The sequence below is a fragment of the Poromitra crassiceps genome (genome assembly GCF_964638095.1).
Source record: "Poromitra crassiceps genome assembly, chromosome: 13".
Classification (NCBI taxonomy): Eukaryota; Metazoa; Chordata; class Actinopteri; order Beryciformes; family Melamphaidae; genus Poromitra; species Poromitra crassiceps.
The window spans coordinates 9,497,675-9,516,409 of record NC_139644.1 but is presented as its reverse complement, the minus strand read 5'-3'; the positions used below and the strand labels follow the sequence as shown (position 1 = coordinate 9,516,409).

At 40.9% G+C, this 18,735-nt stretch overlaps 1 protein-coding gene across 1 annotated transcript; it reads left to right on the top strand.

Annotated features, from left to right (window-relative positions):
• Window positions 1–7,644: 7,644 nt before the first annotated feature.
• Window positions 7,645–17,224, top strand: LOC310788015 (caspase-3-like). Its single transcript, XM_083649480.1, has 7 exons — window positions 7,645–7,679; window positions 10,242–10,542; window positions 12,399–12,446; window positions 12,836–12,885; window positions 13,001–13,115; window positions 13,279–13,768; window positions 15,053–17,224. Exons 2-7 carry the CDS (start codon window positions 10,251–10,253, stop codon window positions 15,228–15,230), a joined length of 1,173 nt encoding a protein of 390 aa, XP_083505606.1. The 5' UTR covers window positions 7,645–7,679; window positions 10,242–10,250; the 3' UTR covers window positions 15,231–17,224.
• The last annotated feature ends 1,511 nt before the right edge of the window (window positions 17,225–18,735 follow it).

Here is an 18,735-nt window from a genome sequence, read left to right as displayed (position 1 = left end):
GTACGGCGCAAGGCGCATGGCGTAAAAGGCATAAAAGAGAGAGAAAGGAGTGGACACAATCAAGAGATGCCAAAAATAAATAAAAGCGCCCGTTCTAAAGAACCGACCTGTGTCTGTATTGTTGTGAAAGGAGCTACAATCTGCCTGTAGTCATACTTTGGTACAGGGACCAGGCAAGATGTCTTCACTGGAACTCTTTCCAGTCAGGCTCAAGTTGAAGATGTGCTGGAGAACTCCGCACAGCTGATCAGCGCATGCCCTTAGGACATACATGGGCAAATTACGGCCCGTGGGCCGGATGCGGCCCGCGGGCGCCACCTGTGTGGCCCGCCATGGAATTGCAAAAAAAAAAAAAAAAAAAATTTTTTTTTTTTTTTTTTTTTTTTTTTTACACAGTGCACCTGAACGCAACATGCAAGATACCCGCTGAATAAATGTCCAAATGTTCATGTCATTCTGGCCAATACTCCACTTCTGTTATAGCATTTCAGTCTGGAATATGGAATATCTTTCAATAATCTTTATGACTAAAAGGCTACATTGAATTAGAAATTTAAATAATTAACTCATTGGTTTTGGATTTATTTAGCTTCAAGACTGCATTTTTGTTCGTGTGACCCTCAACACAGGCTTTGATTATGCCGGGCCACTTACTGATACTTATGCTTAAATTAACCCACTCATATTCTGATTTATTTCAAGAAAAACATTTTGGCTAGTGGAAATTCTAATTGGCTGGTAACTTTAAAATCTAGCAGCCATATTGGCAGGTGGTCAAAAAACTTAATTTCAAGCCCTGAGAGCAGGTGGTGACATAGGAGTGAATGAGAAAAGGATGAAATATTGGTGGTTAAGACTGAATAATGACATCACAACTGTTAATTTAAAATGAGTTATTCCTCTAAACGTGGCTTCAAATGCACCAAAATTTTCACGCTGGCCCCGTTCGGCCCTCAGCAAAACCTAGTAGCGAATACATTTTTTGTGGCCCTCTCTATCATCAAAGTTACCCATCCATGGGTTACGGCATGACAATATTTGTTCGGCCCCTGGCAACAATCTGGGTTTCTCATGTGGCCCCCCATGACAAAGAATTGCCCACCCCTGCCTTAGGACATCAGGGCCCACTGCCTTGCCTGTCAGGAGCCTCTGTTACGTGCAAATCAACCCCCCTGTACATGCGCGCGTTTGTAAACAAACGCGTTGGACAGACCTGCCTCCCGTAGTACCGCATTTTAGCCGCCAGGTGTCATCTGGACATAAAAACTGCTACATTTACAGGCAGGCAGTAGGTTACCTCAGATCTTCAAATCTCCCTAAATATAGACAGTTTTCGAACGATGTTGCTAGGGAACAGTTTGAAACCTAGCTTAATTCCTGTCAGTTATTGTATTAGCAAACACTGCAACTTGAAGTAAGCTAGGGACAATTTAATGTCAATTGTCAAGTTAAAACTGTCTAAAGATGGATTGTAAAAACGGGTCTTTGTAATTAAGAAAGAAAAACAAACTAAACAACAAAAAAACAAAATCATGACTTGACAAGTAGGCTATAAGTGCTGTAGACATACTCTGTTATAATAAGGACATGCAAAACACAATACAATTGGGATTTGAACTCATGCCTTCCTAATCTGCAACATGGACCAGAAGTCAGCCCTTAACCCACTCCACCACAGAGACCATTGATGGTAATTGGTGTGTTTTGCATTAGTTAAATCGTTTCTATGTGCAACCCATTTAAAGGGAAAGGTTTCCAAATGTAGCCTATATTTAGGTTGTGAATTAATTGGAGTACCAACATTTCATCTCTTGCCAAAGGATGGACTGTAAAAATAGGTGTTAGTAAGATAGATAGATAGATCAATCAATCAATCAATAGACTAAACAATGCATGGCCTTTCAAGTAAGTAGACAAACTGTTATAAGGACATGCAACAGACAGTGGGATTCGAACCCAAGGCCTCTGCAGCCAAAAGTCAGCTCTTAAACTGACTGAATGGTGCATTCCTTACTAACAACTCGGTATATACTATATGAATGCACCATTACTTCCTGCTATATAAACTATATATAAATTATAACTATTAACTATTAACTATTATTATTATTAACTATTAACTATTAACTATTAACTATTAACTATTAAAACTATATATAAATTTATATAAACTTTACCATTACTTAACATGTTTGTGCCCCCTCAAGTAAAGCAGTACATCTTACTGAGTAGTTACTAAGGAATACACCATTACTTCCTGCTTACTTTACCATTACTTAACAACTAGTGAAATATAAAAAAAAAATTAAGGAAGTAATCATTACTTACTGGTTCGTTAACATGGTAACTAATGGTCAGTTCTTAAGTAACTACCATGGGAACTAATGGTCAGTTCTTAAGTAACTACCATTAAGGATCTTTAAGGAACTACCGATTAACTATTAATGAACTAGTTAATGAAAACAAATGAAAAAAAGTTTTTTTTAGGGAAGTAATCATTACTTACTGGTTCGTTAACATGGTAACTAATGGTCAGTTCTTAAGTAACTACCATTAAGGAACTACCTATCAACTACTCATTAACTAATTATTAACTATTCATGAACTAATGGTTCGTTCCTTACTCGTTCCTCAGTAACTACCCATTTTTTGTGTTACAGTATTATGAAGTGTTACCACTTTGTCTGGCTGATACGAGCTCAATCTCCGACAACGAAAATCAGATTTTCGTACAGGCGTCATTTTGATAAACTGATCTCATAGTGGGAATCTTCCTGGTTACTTTTGCCGAGACAAAAAATATTACAACTTAAAGTGCAATATTTACAGAGCTAGACTGTAGCTATATAGGCCTACACAACGCACTGTGCGCAAATCTAGAAATAACAGCTCTATAAGAAAGTTCAGAGGGGCGGGGAGCTCTCAGAGGTTCTAACTCAATGGAGCTACTGCGCAGAATCTGGTTCACTGATCTGGCAGGATTTCGGCTTCACTCGACCCTACTGGGCGGAGATAGCCACCATCTCTCCATATTTAATAGCTCAATGGTCTCAGCCTCTTGAGTCAGCTGTGAACCAGTGTAAGACCAACATATCTAAAACAGTGGCATTATAAAATGCAATGAAAGGGATCTTTAATAATTGCATAATTGCCCTAACCTTGAAATGATGAAATATCCCTTGATTTGATCAGGAAGCAATGGCAGCAGCAGTGGAAAAGGAATGTGCTCCCACTTTGCGGAGCTCCGCCTCATGCTGCCTTCCTGGAGTAGCCTAGTCCTAAACTTTACAGGAGAGAGCCAAAGTGAACGTCACTTCCTGCTTCAGCATGTGTACCAAGGGATTTCATCGGCTATTTTATTTTCCATAGACTTTTCGTAAAATGCGTATAAAAATAGTTTTACTTTCAAACCAAGCGATTCAGCTATATTTATAATTCGGAGAGAACATAGAACATTTCATTCGGACAAAAAAAACAAAAAAACATTGAACAAATATTTTCTTGTTGTTGCCCGTATCAATGACTTGTGAAGATGTACACTGTGGGCTCTATTCTCCCACAGGCCATCGGCGCTATTACGGGCCTTAACCGCAAAAAAACGTGCCTTGCGCCTGTTTCGGCAAGATAGCAATAGGCTTTAGGCTGCCAAATGCGCTTTAGGCCGAATGGGCGTGGCGCAGTCCCAAAGTGGGCGTGTCGGCGCTAAATACCAGCCTAGTGATATCTTGGGACCTGGCCTACATTTAGCGCTTTGCGCTTTTGTAAAGCAGGCCTATTCTGTGCCTTCACTGCTTCTTCTCTGTCACCCTTCTCTCTCTCTCTCTCTGAGTTCCCAGCATGCATTGTGTTTCTTCATTTCGCTACTAAATAGCCACCAAATGAGCCAAAATAGATATAAAAGGTAGTTCTAAATTAATGTGTAATGGTAACACAGCCTGCCATTGTCAACATTTCAATATTGGACCAAATAAAACCTCGAAATGAAAACACCACCCTATGTGAAACATATATGTCCTCCTGGGCCTATATATACCCCTTGTCGAGTTAACGTGATTTCGGAACGCGCTTCTAATGGCATCTGCTATACTGTGATGTCCCTCCAATAACTTGGCCCTATTTCACATTTAGTTTTACAATAAAAACACATTTATGAAATGACTTGACATAATGTAGGGTATATTTATGTGCATCATCCTTCCTGCAGCAGGCGAGAGAAAATGATATCTTTCTGGACAAACTTTCACCAATCTAATAGGCTATATTTTTCTAGCTGATGCATAGAACATTATTTTCACTTTGATCTTGCTATAGTGTAGCGTATTTACATGCTTGCAGTATTGAAACTGCAGTTAGATTGGTTTGAGAAGCATAATAATATGGAATAATAGCCTATAATGCAGACAGACAGGCTGGATGAAGGGAGGGGGGGGGGGGGCAGAGCGTTTGGCTTTCGTCTGGTTTTGCGGGATCACTGGAATTGGAGCTAAAAAGGCAAGCGTGCGATTCGTTTATTGCACTTATCCAATGAGCATGACGGTGCATAATTTTACGCCTAAAAGGCGTGGTTGTAATGCTTTGGGCTGCATCTAGCGCCAGCACGACGATATCAAGTGCGCCTTTCCACGCCCACTGCTTTGATCTGCGCCTGCCGCTCGGCCTAGAAACTGCGCCGATGCAACGATAGGGGCCACTATGTTAACTCTGTGAAGTACACAGGTACAAATTACTTCTTATTAAATGTATTTATCTTTAAACTCTAAGCAGCTAATTTTTTCTCTTTGACAAATATTTTCTTTAAATCCGCAATTCTTTTACGTTTTGGTCCGAGTGAAATGTTCTGTGGTCTAAAGCTGAATCGGTAACGCTTTAGAATACAGCCCGCAAATAAGCATGTAGTTATAGTATAACAACGGGGTTTAGGGCTGTAGTTATAGTCTAACTACGGGGTTTAAGGAGTGAATTATAAGATCTGTACTTATAGTCTAACTACGGGGTTTAAGGAGTGTAGTTATAGTATAACAACGGGGTTTAAGGAGTGTAGTTAGAGTATAACAACGGGGTTTAAGGAGTGTAGTTAGAGTATAACAACGGGGTTTAAGGAGTGTAGTTAGACTATAACAACGGGGTTTAAGGAGTGTAGTTAGAGTATAACAACAGGGTTTAAGGAGTGTAGTTATAGTCTAACTACGGGGTTTAAGGAGTGAAAAAATACTTTAACTAGAGGGTAACAAGATCTGTACTTATAGTCTAACTACGGGGCCGCGGGCTGTATTATGAAGCAGGGGACAAATGTTTGTACTTATAGGCTAATTACGGGGTACCACACTGTACTTACAGGGTAACTACAGGTGGAGTGTAGTTAGAGTATAACAACGGGGTTTAAGGAGTGTATAGTTAGAGTATAACAACGGGGATTAAGGAGTGTAGTTAGAGTATAACAACAGGGTTTAAGGAGTGTAGTTAGAGTATAACAACGGGGTTTAACCCCGTTGTTATACTCTAACTACACTCCTTAAACCCCGTTGTTATACTCTAACTACACTCCTTAAACCCTGTTGTTATACTCTAACTAGACTCCTTAAACCCTGTTGTTATACTCTAACTACACTCCTTAAATCCCGTAGTTAGACTATAACTACACTCCTTAAACCCCGTTGTTATACTCTAACTACACTCCTTAAACCCCGTTGTTATACCATAACTACACTCCTTAAACCCCGTTGTTATACCATAACTACACTCCTTAAACCCCGTTGTTATACTATAACTACACTCCTTAAACCCCGTAGTTAGACTATAAGTACAGATCTTATAATTCACTCCTCAAACCCCGTAGTTAGACTATAACTACAGCCCTAAACCCCGTCGTTATACTATAACTACATGCTTATTTGCGGGCTGTATTCTAAAGCGTTACCGCTGAATCTCTCTATAGCTGAATCGTTTGGTTTGAACAAATATGCCTAGGCCTACAACTATTTTTATTAAAGTCCCTGGAAACCAAAATCCACAAAAACCTTCTAACTATTAAATGTAGGGTCGTATGTGAGTAATTGTGTGCCTCAGAAAGTAGGAGACATTAGTTTCAACCCAAACCCCCAAAATCGCCACTTTTCTACAAGGTCTGGACTTCCTCATTGAAGAGAGCAGTGCGCGCGGTGCTAAAATGAATGATCTTATCACGTCATAACATTTAATCGAATCACACACAGACACGCACGCATGCACGTGCGCACACACACACACACACACACAGTAGCGCTGTGCACTCGCAGCGGCAGAGTCTCTCTTCCTCTCTGTCAGTATGCGCCGAGCAACGAGCGAACACAGACACACACACACTCCATCTCTCTTTCCTTCTCTCTCTCTCTCCTCTCTCTCTCTCTCCGTTTCCCTCCCTCTCTCTCTCACTTTCTCTCTCTCTCTCTCTCTCTCTCTCTCTCTCTCTCTCTCTCTCTCTCTCTCTCTCTCTCGGAGGAGACCTGCAGTCCTGCACACACACACACACGGGACACGCCCACACAGTCAGCGGGAGAAAAGACTAAAATGTAATTTATTCTCATGACTTTTGTCATGACTGTCAAACCTAAATTTATATAGCCTACTTTGCAACGTTCAAATTTGGCTGGTGGCTTATTAACATAGGTTCCTGTGATGTGATGAACTCAAAATGCTAAAATAAAAAAAAATATTTCTGGTTTCCAGGGACTTTAAAGTCGAAGTGAACCGGAACGGAATGCACCAGAGCATCGGACACTGAAAACGAATTGAGAGGCGGACCATATACGTGTCGATGATTTGATTTTACAATTCTGAGGACTGGCTTTCGCATTGGCCAATCCTGGCATGTTCCACCCCCAAATCGAATGGGATTCAGCCTGTTGTCATGCTACGCGAGTGGAATCCGCAGAATACCAGGGAGCCACCTGCTTCGTGCGGAGCGAGCGGACAATCCGATCCATAGGTGCTGCCCGCCCGCCTGGAATCTCCGAGAGACGACCCCTGACAGCCAGGGAGGGTGTCAGGCTCGGAGGCGCGCGCCATTATCGTTATAAATGTAAATAATATTCCTGGAATGCGTGTTTTAATGAGCCAGTTACATTTCTTTGCATTCTTAAACATTACCGTTTGATTTAGTTTGCATAATTGCTCAAGTTAGTTATGGGCTAGAAACTCTGCCAGATGACAGGCACTAGGCGCCATTTTCTCCTTCATTTGGAAGAGAAAATTATCCTGAAATTAAGATTTGATTGACAGCTGCATGTCGTGATATGATTGGTTGAAATGGGGTAGAAATTTGATAGTACTAGGTGACGTCAGCAAACTGTAAATTACTGTTATCAATGAAATCTTGAAAAACGAACTTTGGATGTGAAAAAGTGTGAAAAACTAAAGAAATTAGATTGTTGTGACTTGTTTTGCATACATTATTAAATAGGTGCACTGCATACCCAGTAGGCCTATTTGAACTAAAAGAAAAGAAAAGTCATTCTTGGGTTCAGCTCGACTTTAAGCATTTTCCAAAATCTCTGGTAGGCTATACGCATTTGGAAGCAGGAAGCGACCTTCACTTTGGCTCTCTATAGGCGGAGTAAAGTCAGTGACCTTAAGTGAAAGTAAAAGACATGCATACTCCATTCACTGAAGGCAGAGAGCAGAAGGGAAACGGCTGAGGCAGGGTGAGTGTCATACAAGATTACTGTCGGAGTCTTTAATCGGGACGGAGGTAGCCTACAGGGTAGGCCTACCGCCTTTGCGGACCTCCCGTGCCCAGAGATCTTTCATACCATCCAGCATTGGCCTGCTTAATAAGCTCTGAACACATGACCAGAGCTCTTGTAATTTATTTATTTACTTTTTTCCACTGGGGTGGGGTTGGTGCGAAGCACTTTGTGATCATATCCGTTATTGTTTGACGTATTGTCGTCGCATTGTGTTGTAGCCTACTGTACTGTATTGTAGGCCTATCTGACAACTTTCCGAAAGGACAAATAAATACTACTACTACTTTAATGTTGCAGAAAAACAAAGAGAGTTAGTGCCTACTACATGCTACTTCACACAAGGCGAAAGACGCATGCTGATTAGTCGCGTCTTTCAGTCAGATGGCACCATACAAATAAAAAGGAAAAGAAAGGGGGGATATTAGTTAACTTTGCAGCAGCTCGGGACTTCAGGGTGGGCGGTAAACGCTCTTATCTGACTCACATTAAGGGAGAGACGCTGCGTGTTGTTATTATGGAGATGAGAAAGTCGCAATCTTGGTAGGAGCCCGCTTCATTTTACTCGCGTCAAAGAGTATTGAACACAAGAGGAGGAGGCTGCTGCCTTTTTAAATAACACAGACGCCGCCATTTTGGCCTAAAAACCGCCGCCTTGAGCCAATGGGACAACAGCACAGAACCATGACAGCCAATCATAGTCTTCAGGGCAAAATGGCGGATTTGCTGTGCGCTGATGTTGCAATGGAACAAGCGATTAGCCTTCGGTTCTTATCAACGTAAGTTCTTTGGGTAACGCTTTTTAGACTACAGCCCGCAAATAAGCACGTAGTTATAGTATAACTACGGGGTACAAGGAGTGTAGTTATAGCATAACAAAGGGGTACAAGGAGTGTAGTTATAGTATAACTACGGGGTACAAGGAGTAGGCTATAGTTATAAGTGCCTTTTAAACATGGACTCTGGATCATGTCAGGCTACAGAGAACAAGTACAGTGTGGTACCCCGTAACTAGCCTATAAGTACAGAATTGGTCCCCTGCTTTAGAATACAGCCCGCGACCCCGTAGGTACCCTACAGTGTGCTACCCCGTAATTAGCCTATAAGTAGCCTACTGCCTACAGAATTGGTCCCCTGCTTCAGAATACAGACCGCGACCCGTAGTTACCCTGTAAGTACAGTGTGGTACTCCGTAGTTATACTATAAGTAGCCTACAGATCTTGTTACCCTCTAGTTAAAGTCTAAATTCACTCCTTGTACCCCGTAGATATACTATAACTACACTCCTGGTACCCCATAGTTATACTATAACTACATGCTTATTTGTGGGCTGTATTCTAAAGCGTTACCGTTCTTTGCGCTCCTCTTTGAGGAAATAACTTCCAGTCTGCATCCATTCCGCGATATTTTCCCCCCATGATGGCCGAAGGCATGACCCGCCCATCTCTGCCTCTGATTGGCTGACTGCACAGTGACTGCAGTCGGCTCATTCACTCAACTGGCTGCTCCACATCTGCTCTCGTCTGCTTTCCAGGCGACTGCGAGCCTGCCAGAGCCATCTCAAACGAGAAAAATGAAATTATGTGCAACATGTGGTGCAGTGCAGATTCAGAACATATTTCAAAGGGACAGAGGAGGAGCAATCGCTGATGATGATGACTTTGGAGGTCGGGGGGCAATTGAATTGTCTGTGGGTCATCTAATTTAGTTCATAATCCTATCAGCAGATGCAAAACAGCTGAGCTGCAGGGCGGGCTCTAGGAATCGAGCGTGCATAGCGCACGAGATGCTAACCTATAGATGCATAATGCTATAATAGCCTACGCTTAGAATCAGCAGGGAAATATTAGCCCATGGCAGGCATAAAAGGCTAACCTATTACACATTTCTAAAACAAAGTAGAAGTTAATCATATTTGGCTAATATTAATTTCACTACCTATTCTGGAAACAATCTTTTTCTTGGGCTGAACTTAAGATACATCATTAAACTGCGCGGTTAATTTGTTTATAGTGAATTTTAGGGAACTATTATTGTTTTAGTTTTTGTGTGTGTTTGTGTGCAGGCTAGATGTGGGAAAACACAAACAGACATAAAAGGATAGGGCATTTGGCTATTTTCCCTATGTCATTTTGGAGACTTTCTTACCTTTAAGACCCAGAAATGGCATCTTTACTTCCTTAATTTGATATTTCTTCTTGAAACATGGATGTTGGGGTGGGACATCATGAAATAAATGAGGAAGCAAAGGTCTCTAAACCCTATGGGGGAGAAATAGTCTATTTGATGGGAGAGGCAGAGGGCCATTATTAAAGACCTAGCTGAAGAAATGTAGGCTGTAGCATATGATCAAACAATAGAACTTTTTTTTTACCACCTTGTGTTGTCTGGGCTGATTAGCTAATGATAAGACCCAAATATCTAAAACAGTGGCATTATAAAATGCAAAGAGAGGAATCTTTAATAACTGCATAATCCCCCTAACCTTAAAATAATACAATATCCTTTAATTTGATCAGGAAGCAACAATGGCAGCGGCAGTGGATGAAGATGAGGTATCAAAACTCCTCTTGGAAATACTGAAGAATTTGGGATGTGAACAGTTTAGTGACTTCAAGTGGCGCCTGAAGATCACTACAATCCAAGGGCCCAAAGGCCCCATCCAACCCATCCCTTGGTGTGATCTGCAGAACGCAAAGATGCGTGAAACAGTTGATTTGATCGTGCAGAAATATATCCAAGACTCTGCTTGGTATGAGGTGACCAAGCAGGTTTTAAGCAGGGTCCCCAGGAATGACCTAGTGGACCAGTTGGCTAAAGGTAAGTGATGAGAAGTGGAAATATAGAACTGCCACATTATTTAGAGACATCTTCACATTAATGTAGTTATAATATAACACTTTGCATCAACAACTTATTTAAAGTGTGGGCTGTATCATTTTGACTCGTACTCTGTTGTTATCCTACATAGATAATAGATGTGTGAAAACAGACAGGCAAGCTTTTGTGAAGCTCTTTGTGAGACACTTCAGTAGATCTGAGCCGTTTTCACACGTGCGCTTTATACCGGGAAATGACCAGAAAGTGGTCTATGCCTTTCATGTGTGAAAATTGTTTTCCGGCACAAGCGCATGGGGGGTCCAGTTAGAGGCTGAACATCCTCTTAACCACCAGCCAACTGCCACCAAAATATGACACAAATTCAGACCATCAAAATTATTGTTATTGTTATTGTTTCAGAACAGAATGGATTGGTTGAAAACAAGCTACTGACCTGAAAAAGTGCTCAGTACTTTACCAGCCACAGCTGAGATTAACCAGCATTTGACTGGTGGTAAGAGGTGACAAAGAAGGAGTCACGAGTGTACGGAAGGAAGCCTATTGCATTCACTTGAGAAAAAAAAAATATATATATATTTTAAATTAATTAGCTAAGTTTTCACTAAAAAAACAATTTCTGCTCTATTTTTCCTGACATTACACTTTTTGCTCATGGTCCCCAAAGAGCGCTTACACAGCTCTCTGTGCCTGACACGGCTGGACTGCACTTCTCCTAAATTGGAGTGCGAGGGGGTCCAGAGCGTTGCAGCCAGTACACTGACTGTCCGCAAGTACGTCATACAACCCCACATCAAAAAATCCGAACTATCCCTTTAAGATCTACTTGGGCCAAATATTTGTGGCCCCTGACCTCACTCAGTGTGGCCCCTGGGTCAAAAAATGTATAATAATAATAAAGAAATCTCTCTCTCTATATATATATATATACACAGTATATACATACACATAAAGAGAAAACATCGCATGGATGCAACTAAGACGTATTCTCAGTGATGTACCCTGGGGTCATAGGAGGTTTCGGGTCTCGCAACATCATACACCCTCGCCCAGGTGACCCAGCCGGGGCTGGCCAAGCCCCAACTTACGTCCCAGTAGCTACCCACGGTCAGCCCTCTAGGAAGGGTCGAAGGTGGTCACGTGGTCAGGGCCACTCAATCCGCTGCTCCGGAACTACTCTGCCGGGACCGGGGGAGGAAGGGCTCTGGTACGTAGAGGGACCGGGCTCTGTGGGTTGCCACCCGGCCGGGCTCCTCCCTCGTCTCACCAGGTCTACGACCTGTGCGCTGCACCAGACTCCCCCGCTCCAAACATTCCGACGTGATGGTATCTTGGTGGATACCATGCAGTACACACATATATATAATTTTTTTTTTTTTTTTTTACAAGGCGGACGTTTTTGGTTAGGTTAGGTTAGCCCACCGAAATTTTTGTTTTTATTTGACTGTACACCCCACAACATGGTGCTAATGGCGTTAGCATTGTCCATCCACTTACTGTTTAACGTTACCATTTGAGCTAACACTATTGTAAAAAACTATGCACACATGCAACATTACTAATCTGATTAATATGACATATTTGGGTGATGTAGTACCCCATCAACTTCCCTTTCTGCGCTGCACTCCCTCTCTGCCCCCCACCCCCTCTTTCTCTTTCTGTGGTCCTCAAGGCTACTTCTATCAATATGAGAACCAATTTGAATTTGAAATCTTGGTCAGTCCTCTGGGATAGAGAAGGAAGTAGATGTTCCTGATGAGGTTATAGTGTAGAAATAAGAAGTCTGTCATCAAATTATTTCAGGGCTATTCAACATTTCTCTGTCTGTATTTCTGCAGCCAAAGCGACCATTGAATTGGGCCTAACTGCACCTGATTCCGGCGCCGGTGAGTGGATTTCTTTTTTGTGAACATTGAACACTGCAGATCAATTGTTGTAGCAGTTGCAGTGTTTTTTAATTTGAAATTATTCATAATTTGACCATTCCTGCCTGGAAATTATGGACATATAGGCCTAGACCTGTCATAAAATCCAGCCTGCTACTGTGGGGTGTCCCTGTACCTATTTTTCTGATCAGTTAGAGGGAACTGACATGTGATTAGCCTTGTGGCAACATGAGGGAAACAGAAGTATGTCTACAATCCAAGAAATATCATGCAGTCTCTCATCATGCAGTCTCTCGTTTTCATTTCTATGATGTGATCAATGTCTACATTTCTAATCAGCACCCCCCCCCCCCCCCGCCCTCCCCTTACTGTGATCATCTGTCCAATAGAGAAACAAGGGAGCTCTGGCCAAGTACAAACTACAAGCACAAAGGAAGAGGTGGCTGATTTCTTCATGCAAATTATGAACACAATTATGAAATTATGCTTTATTATGAACACTTCTGAACAAAACGTGTAATCTGTCTTCTTTTCTTGTTGATCTCTGACTGTAGATTTTGGAAAAGTATCATATGGGACGAGGAAAAGTGAGAGGTGTGTGCTTGATCATAAACAACTATGACTTCAAGGGCAAAATGGAAACTCGTGAAGGAACCCAGATTGATGAACGTGAGGCTAATTTCTATTAATTCTGGAAATAATTCCTTCTCAAATGTAAACTGTGCCAATATTCCATTCCTTATCTACATGTGCATAATGTTTGTGTTTGTGTGTGTGTGTGTGTGTGTGTGTGTGTGTCGGGGGGGTGGGGGGGTGTTTTTGTGTATTTCAGAAAATCTGGTGAAAGTGTTTACCTGGCTGGGATTTAAGATGCGGATAAAGAATGATTGTGAGAGTACTAAGATGCTGTCTGTGGTGAAGAAGCTTGGCGAGATGGACCACAGTCAGATGGACTGTGTGGTCTGCATCGTTCTCAGCCACGGCGAGGAGGGAAGTGTGTTTGGTGTGGATGGCCTCCCCGTCAAGATCAGCGAGCTCAAGGCGCCTTTCAGTGGAGAGAAGTGTGGAACTCTGGATGGAAAACCCAAGCTTTTCTTCATCCAGGCCTGCCAGGGCCCCAACGTACAGCAGATGGTCCACATCGGGTCCGGCGGCCCTGCACTCAGCACTGATGGCCCGGCTGATGCTGACTCCAATCCGAGAGTTGCAGATTTCTTCATAGGCATGGCCACTGTTGCTGGCGACATCTCCATGAGAGACCCGGAGCTAGGCAGTTTGTTCATCCAGTCGTTGTGCAAACAACTGGTCGAGTTCGTGCCCAGGTTAGTGAAAGGAAATCTATCTGGATATGCCAAGATCATGTGCATTTCAGTTATTGCCGTGAAATATATCCGCAGTATACCACTGGCGCCGGAACAAGGGGGACATGGGGACATTTTGTCCCCCTTAAAATTTGGTCCCCCTAAATTTTTTTTTTTTTTTTTTTTTTTTTAATCTGAGGGGGCAACTGCCCCTGACGCTTAGAGCCCACTTTACACTGTTTACACAGCCTGTGACACTTGTTAAAGCCGTGATCATTGTGGGATTATTACACCTGAGAGACAGACAGACCTGGACTCTGTACTGCACTCACTGTCATTGGCTGCTGCTATAATCGTATACGGTTATTGTTATTATTTTTGTGTTGAGATGACAAGTTTTGCACTGTGTTTCAAAGTGATAATAATAATAATAATAATAATAATAATAATAATAATAATAATAAGTTCAGTGTTTCTGCCTGTGTTGCTGTCTGTTGTAGTGTAATTATAAAATGACCTAAAGAGCAGGTCACCAAGTGAGTGAGAAAAGGAAAAATACTGAATAATTACATCACTACAGTATAATCCTAATGTTAATTTAAAATGACATATTCATCTAAATATGGCTAAAAATCATCCAAACGTCCATAAAAACATAAATTTTTCGTCGCCGCCCTTGCGGGCGCCGAAAGAGCGGCGCCCTTTGGGCGCCTTTAAAAAAAGTAATAAAAAAAAAAGTAAAAAAAAATAAAATAAATAAATAAAGTAAAATAAAAAAAATTGTATCCCCCTTATTGCAAACTCGTTCCGGCGCCACTGTTATACACCAGATGCGTCATTTTGTAGGCGGCTGCTGGCGGCACATGTCCGGAGATTGATTGTTATTTTTCTATACATTTTTGGGGTAGTGCTATTTTACATTGAAGTCAACAGGGAGAGGCTTGTGTTTTCCCCCTAAAAGGGGGCGGGCCTAATTGCAGATCTGATGTATATAGGCCTATACAAAAAAGATCAAAAGCTGGAGCCAGAAGAGCGTAACATTTTGGATATCTGGAGATCTAATTTATACATCAAGTAAAAGCCCTTGAGGAGATCTAATTTGTACTATCCTTGTGAATTTATATGATGACATTATTATCAAAACTAAGATATTTACAACAGTTGATGAAAACATTTTGTTTTGGGTCTTATGTAAAGTTTATGTAAAGTTAAAAAATTAAATGAATTAAAAATAATGTCTTAATAATAATTACATGTTACATTCATAGTTTCCAACTCATTATCTCACTGTTTCATTTTCACCAGAGAGGCTCGCCTACTGGATATCCTGATCAAAGCCCATGCTGCTGTCGCTGAGAAGACAGCCGTAATCCTCAGAGATGACAAATATGTATGGACGAAGCAGATGCCTGAGGCGCAGATTTCAGGAAGGAAGCGTGTGGTTTTTCCAAATCCAAACTCCCCTCCTCCCACCATTCACTAATGCAGGGATACTCAACTTGCTCTGGGGCCACTTTTGTATAATGATAGGCGGCCAGGCACCAGTTAATAAACAGACAAACAAACAAACAATAATATTATTTTTTCTGTGCAGCAGCGGATTGTAGGTTTTTGGGGTGTCAGCCGGAGTTTAGTCTGCCAATTTTGTGCACACAAGATAGTTAGTTAGGTTAAGTTAGTTAAGTACATACAGTACATAAGTGGCGAGCAGATGGCAGTATTTGACAATTTAGCTGGAGCTCAGTCAAACTTTATTTCATGTTAGTTTTCATTGTGAATTATAAAATGGTCAGGGGGGCGCCACTCTGCACCCTATCGCGGGCCGCATCTGGCCCCCATGCAGGCCACAAGTTCAGTATCACTGCCGTAATGCATCTGCAGCTCAGAGACAACAAGCGTCTTTCATACGGTTTCCATTCATACTGTTTGCTTTTTCGTATAACTTTCTACACTGTTGTCTATAACTGTACCCCCTTCTCCCTCTGTTTTGATGCTCAATGATTTGTCCGTACTAACTAAATCTCTCTCAAAATAAGAAGCGTACTCAACTTGCCGGTTTGACTGCAGCAAAAAAAAAAAAAAAAGCATCATTCTGTATGATGCTCTGATGAAGGCACATGCCCAAACGCGTTGGCCTTGGGGGGGGAAGGAAACTTGAGCAAAGTGGGTCTGATACTTTGATTTATACCAAGTGCCCCCAAAATATTTCAAAATGTGCTGATAAAGTCTGCCTTTATTTCTTTTTCTTATTGTGGTCATTTACTTTTGGAGGGTCTTTACCTCGTTCAAAATGTCATCCACAATAAACTCTCTCTTCATCTTCTGTGGTTAAATAAGTGATTACACTGTCCTTAAAACAATAAGCAACTGTACTCATTCAATTTCATTGTCATGCTGCGGACCAATCCTGGTATCAGTGCTGTGAGATACCAATCACAGATGTGGAATTTTTGGTATAAGTGCCTTTTATAGTTGTACTGAGTTTTTGTGTGTGTTCTTTTAAATGTTATGCCTGTTTTTTCTATGGACCTTATGTCTGATAATAAACTTGATTGATTAATTGATTGAATGTGTTCAATGCTCATCTGTCACATAAAAACAGCAGTAACCATGTTTCACTGAGATGTTTTACATGGCCTTTGAGTGAATATTCAGAAGCTGTGAAAACAATAAGTGAGGGTTTGTTCACTGTCCACAAATGTAGGCTACTGTAAATATACCAAAAATCCCAATATATGTATAAACACTATGACTAATTTAACTAAAATAATAAGGTTAATCAGTTAAAATCTCTCCAAAACACCACCTGAAGACCTCCCGACCTTGGGGGTGGGTGTGTGTAGTACCAATAACTTCTGAAAATTGGAGATTTGTTCAATTTTGACAATGTTGACGATTGATTGGATGACACGCAGCTGTGCTGTGGAACAGCCGGCCTACTTCTGTAAAGAGCTGGATCAGGAGCAGCTGATCCTGGGTTTAATACGTTATTTTATTGACTGTTTTCATTAGGCCTTTTATATTGTTTTTACTATTGTGTATCATGTGCATTATGTTTTTAGTTTCCCCTTGCTTCTTGTGTATTATAGTCTCCCGTTGTTGTGTAGGCAATTATTTTTCCCGGGTGGCCACATGAGAAACCGTTTGGGACATAAGTGACATCAGTTAATATACATTGTGACATCATCGGTGGTGACATCCAGTCGGGGAACTCAATATAGATACATTGATTTATTCTATTATGCAAACCCAATGAGTCCTCTATAAGTTTTGAGCTCTTTTTGCAACTGCTGCGCCTGATGCTTAATGCACTTTTTATACTCTTTTTTTAAGTTTTGTTGTGATGCTTTTAAATGTCCATTTTATTCTCTTCTTTTATTCTTTTATTTTCCTGTCATCCATTTTATGTGAAGCACTTTGAATTGCCTCTGTGTATGAAATGTGCTATACAAATAAACTTGACTTGACTTGACTTGACTTGACATCATCACTGATGATATCATTATTGATCATGTCACAATCTCTATGACAAACAGACAATTGTCTGTCATAAATCACTTATGCACAGAGCCGTTGTGACAACATGATAACTCATACAGACGGATGATGCCACATCACACAAGACTCTCCACAATACTAATTGTCATTTACCCAATTGTATAGGTCCTGTGTATGTCCAGTTTCAGACTATGCAGCTGGGGTCTGGGGCTTTAACGAACAGACCAAATCTAACACAGTACAATACAGAGCTAATTGGCTCCTTTTTGAGAGTTCATAAACGTTCTCCAATAGCAGCATTTGTGGAGACATGGGTTGGGAACCGTCAAATGTCAGGCATAAATGTGAAATGCTTCACTTATGGAACAGACTGGTAAATATGCCTGATAGTTTGACGAGAAAGATTTTCAATTGGGAAACATCAAAACTATCTCCCTGGGCCAGTGAGGTGAAATCCTTATTTTCCATTTCTGATTTGTCATTCATATTTAACAATAGACTACATTGCAATATTCAAGAAATTAAAAAAGCTTTCTTCCAATTACATAAAGAAAAATGGACTATAGAAATATCGAATAAGCCTAAATTAAGAACTTATTGTCTTATAAAAAATACTTATGAAGTAGAAAAATATGTTGAACAAAATCTATCCAAAACACAAAGATCTCTCTGTGCCCAGCAACGCTCAGGTACCTTGCCTCTTGCCATAGAGACAGGTAGGTTTAGCGGTGTACCTGAGGAACAGAGACTTTGCCTGTTCTGTGATCTAGAACAGATTAAAAATGAGATTCATTTTAGGTTCTTCTGTCCTCTGATGAATTTAGACATGTGCTTTTCGAGAAAATGAGCTTGTTATATAATGATTTATTTTATTTGGATGATTACAAAAAACTTGAATTATGTTTTAGAAAAGGAGCATTCCATACAGCCAATTTTATTTCTAAAGCCTGGGAAAAGAGAAAAAATATGCTGTATATTTGATTTGAGTTCTATAATGTGTATGTTTGTGCATATGTATCTAGTGTGTATATGTATATGCATACATACTGTGTGTATATGTATACATACTGTATGTTTGTGTTGAATTGTTTACACACCATGCAAGATTGTTGTTTTTAGTGTCTTATAAGCCCATGCGGGCTGGGCACCCTGTGTGCATGACACTTGAATAAAATATCTATCTATCTATCTATCTATCTATCTATCTATCTATCTATCTATCTATCTATCTATCTATCTACTAATGAGGTCATAAAAATTGTGACATCATCAGTCGTGACATCCAGCTGCAGTTTGACATGCCCCTGCTTGGGAATTAGTACAACCTAAATCAGGTTCATCCTTTGCAAACAGAGTGATATTTACCAATCAAAGCTGACGCTTGTTGTTGCTCAGGTGAGTCTCAAACTGACACACCAAACACCTACAATCGGCTACAGAAAAAAATATATTAATGTTTGTTTATTAACTGGCCCCTGGCCTCCTGTCAT

Coding starts and splice junctions, on each gene's coding strand:
- LOC310788015 (XM_083649480.1), top strand. CDS start 10,251: ATGGCAGCGGCAGTGGATGAAGATGAGGTATCAAAACTCCTCTTGGAA. Junction 10,543..12,398: donor AGTGGACCAGTTGGCTAAAG/GTAAGTGATGAG, acceptor GTATTTCTGCAG/CCAAAGCGACCATTGAATTG. Junction 13,116..13,278: donor AGGAACCCAGATTGATGAAC/GTGAGGCTAATT, acceptor TGTGTATTTCAG/AAAATCTGGTGAAAGTGTTT.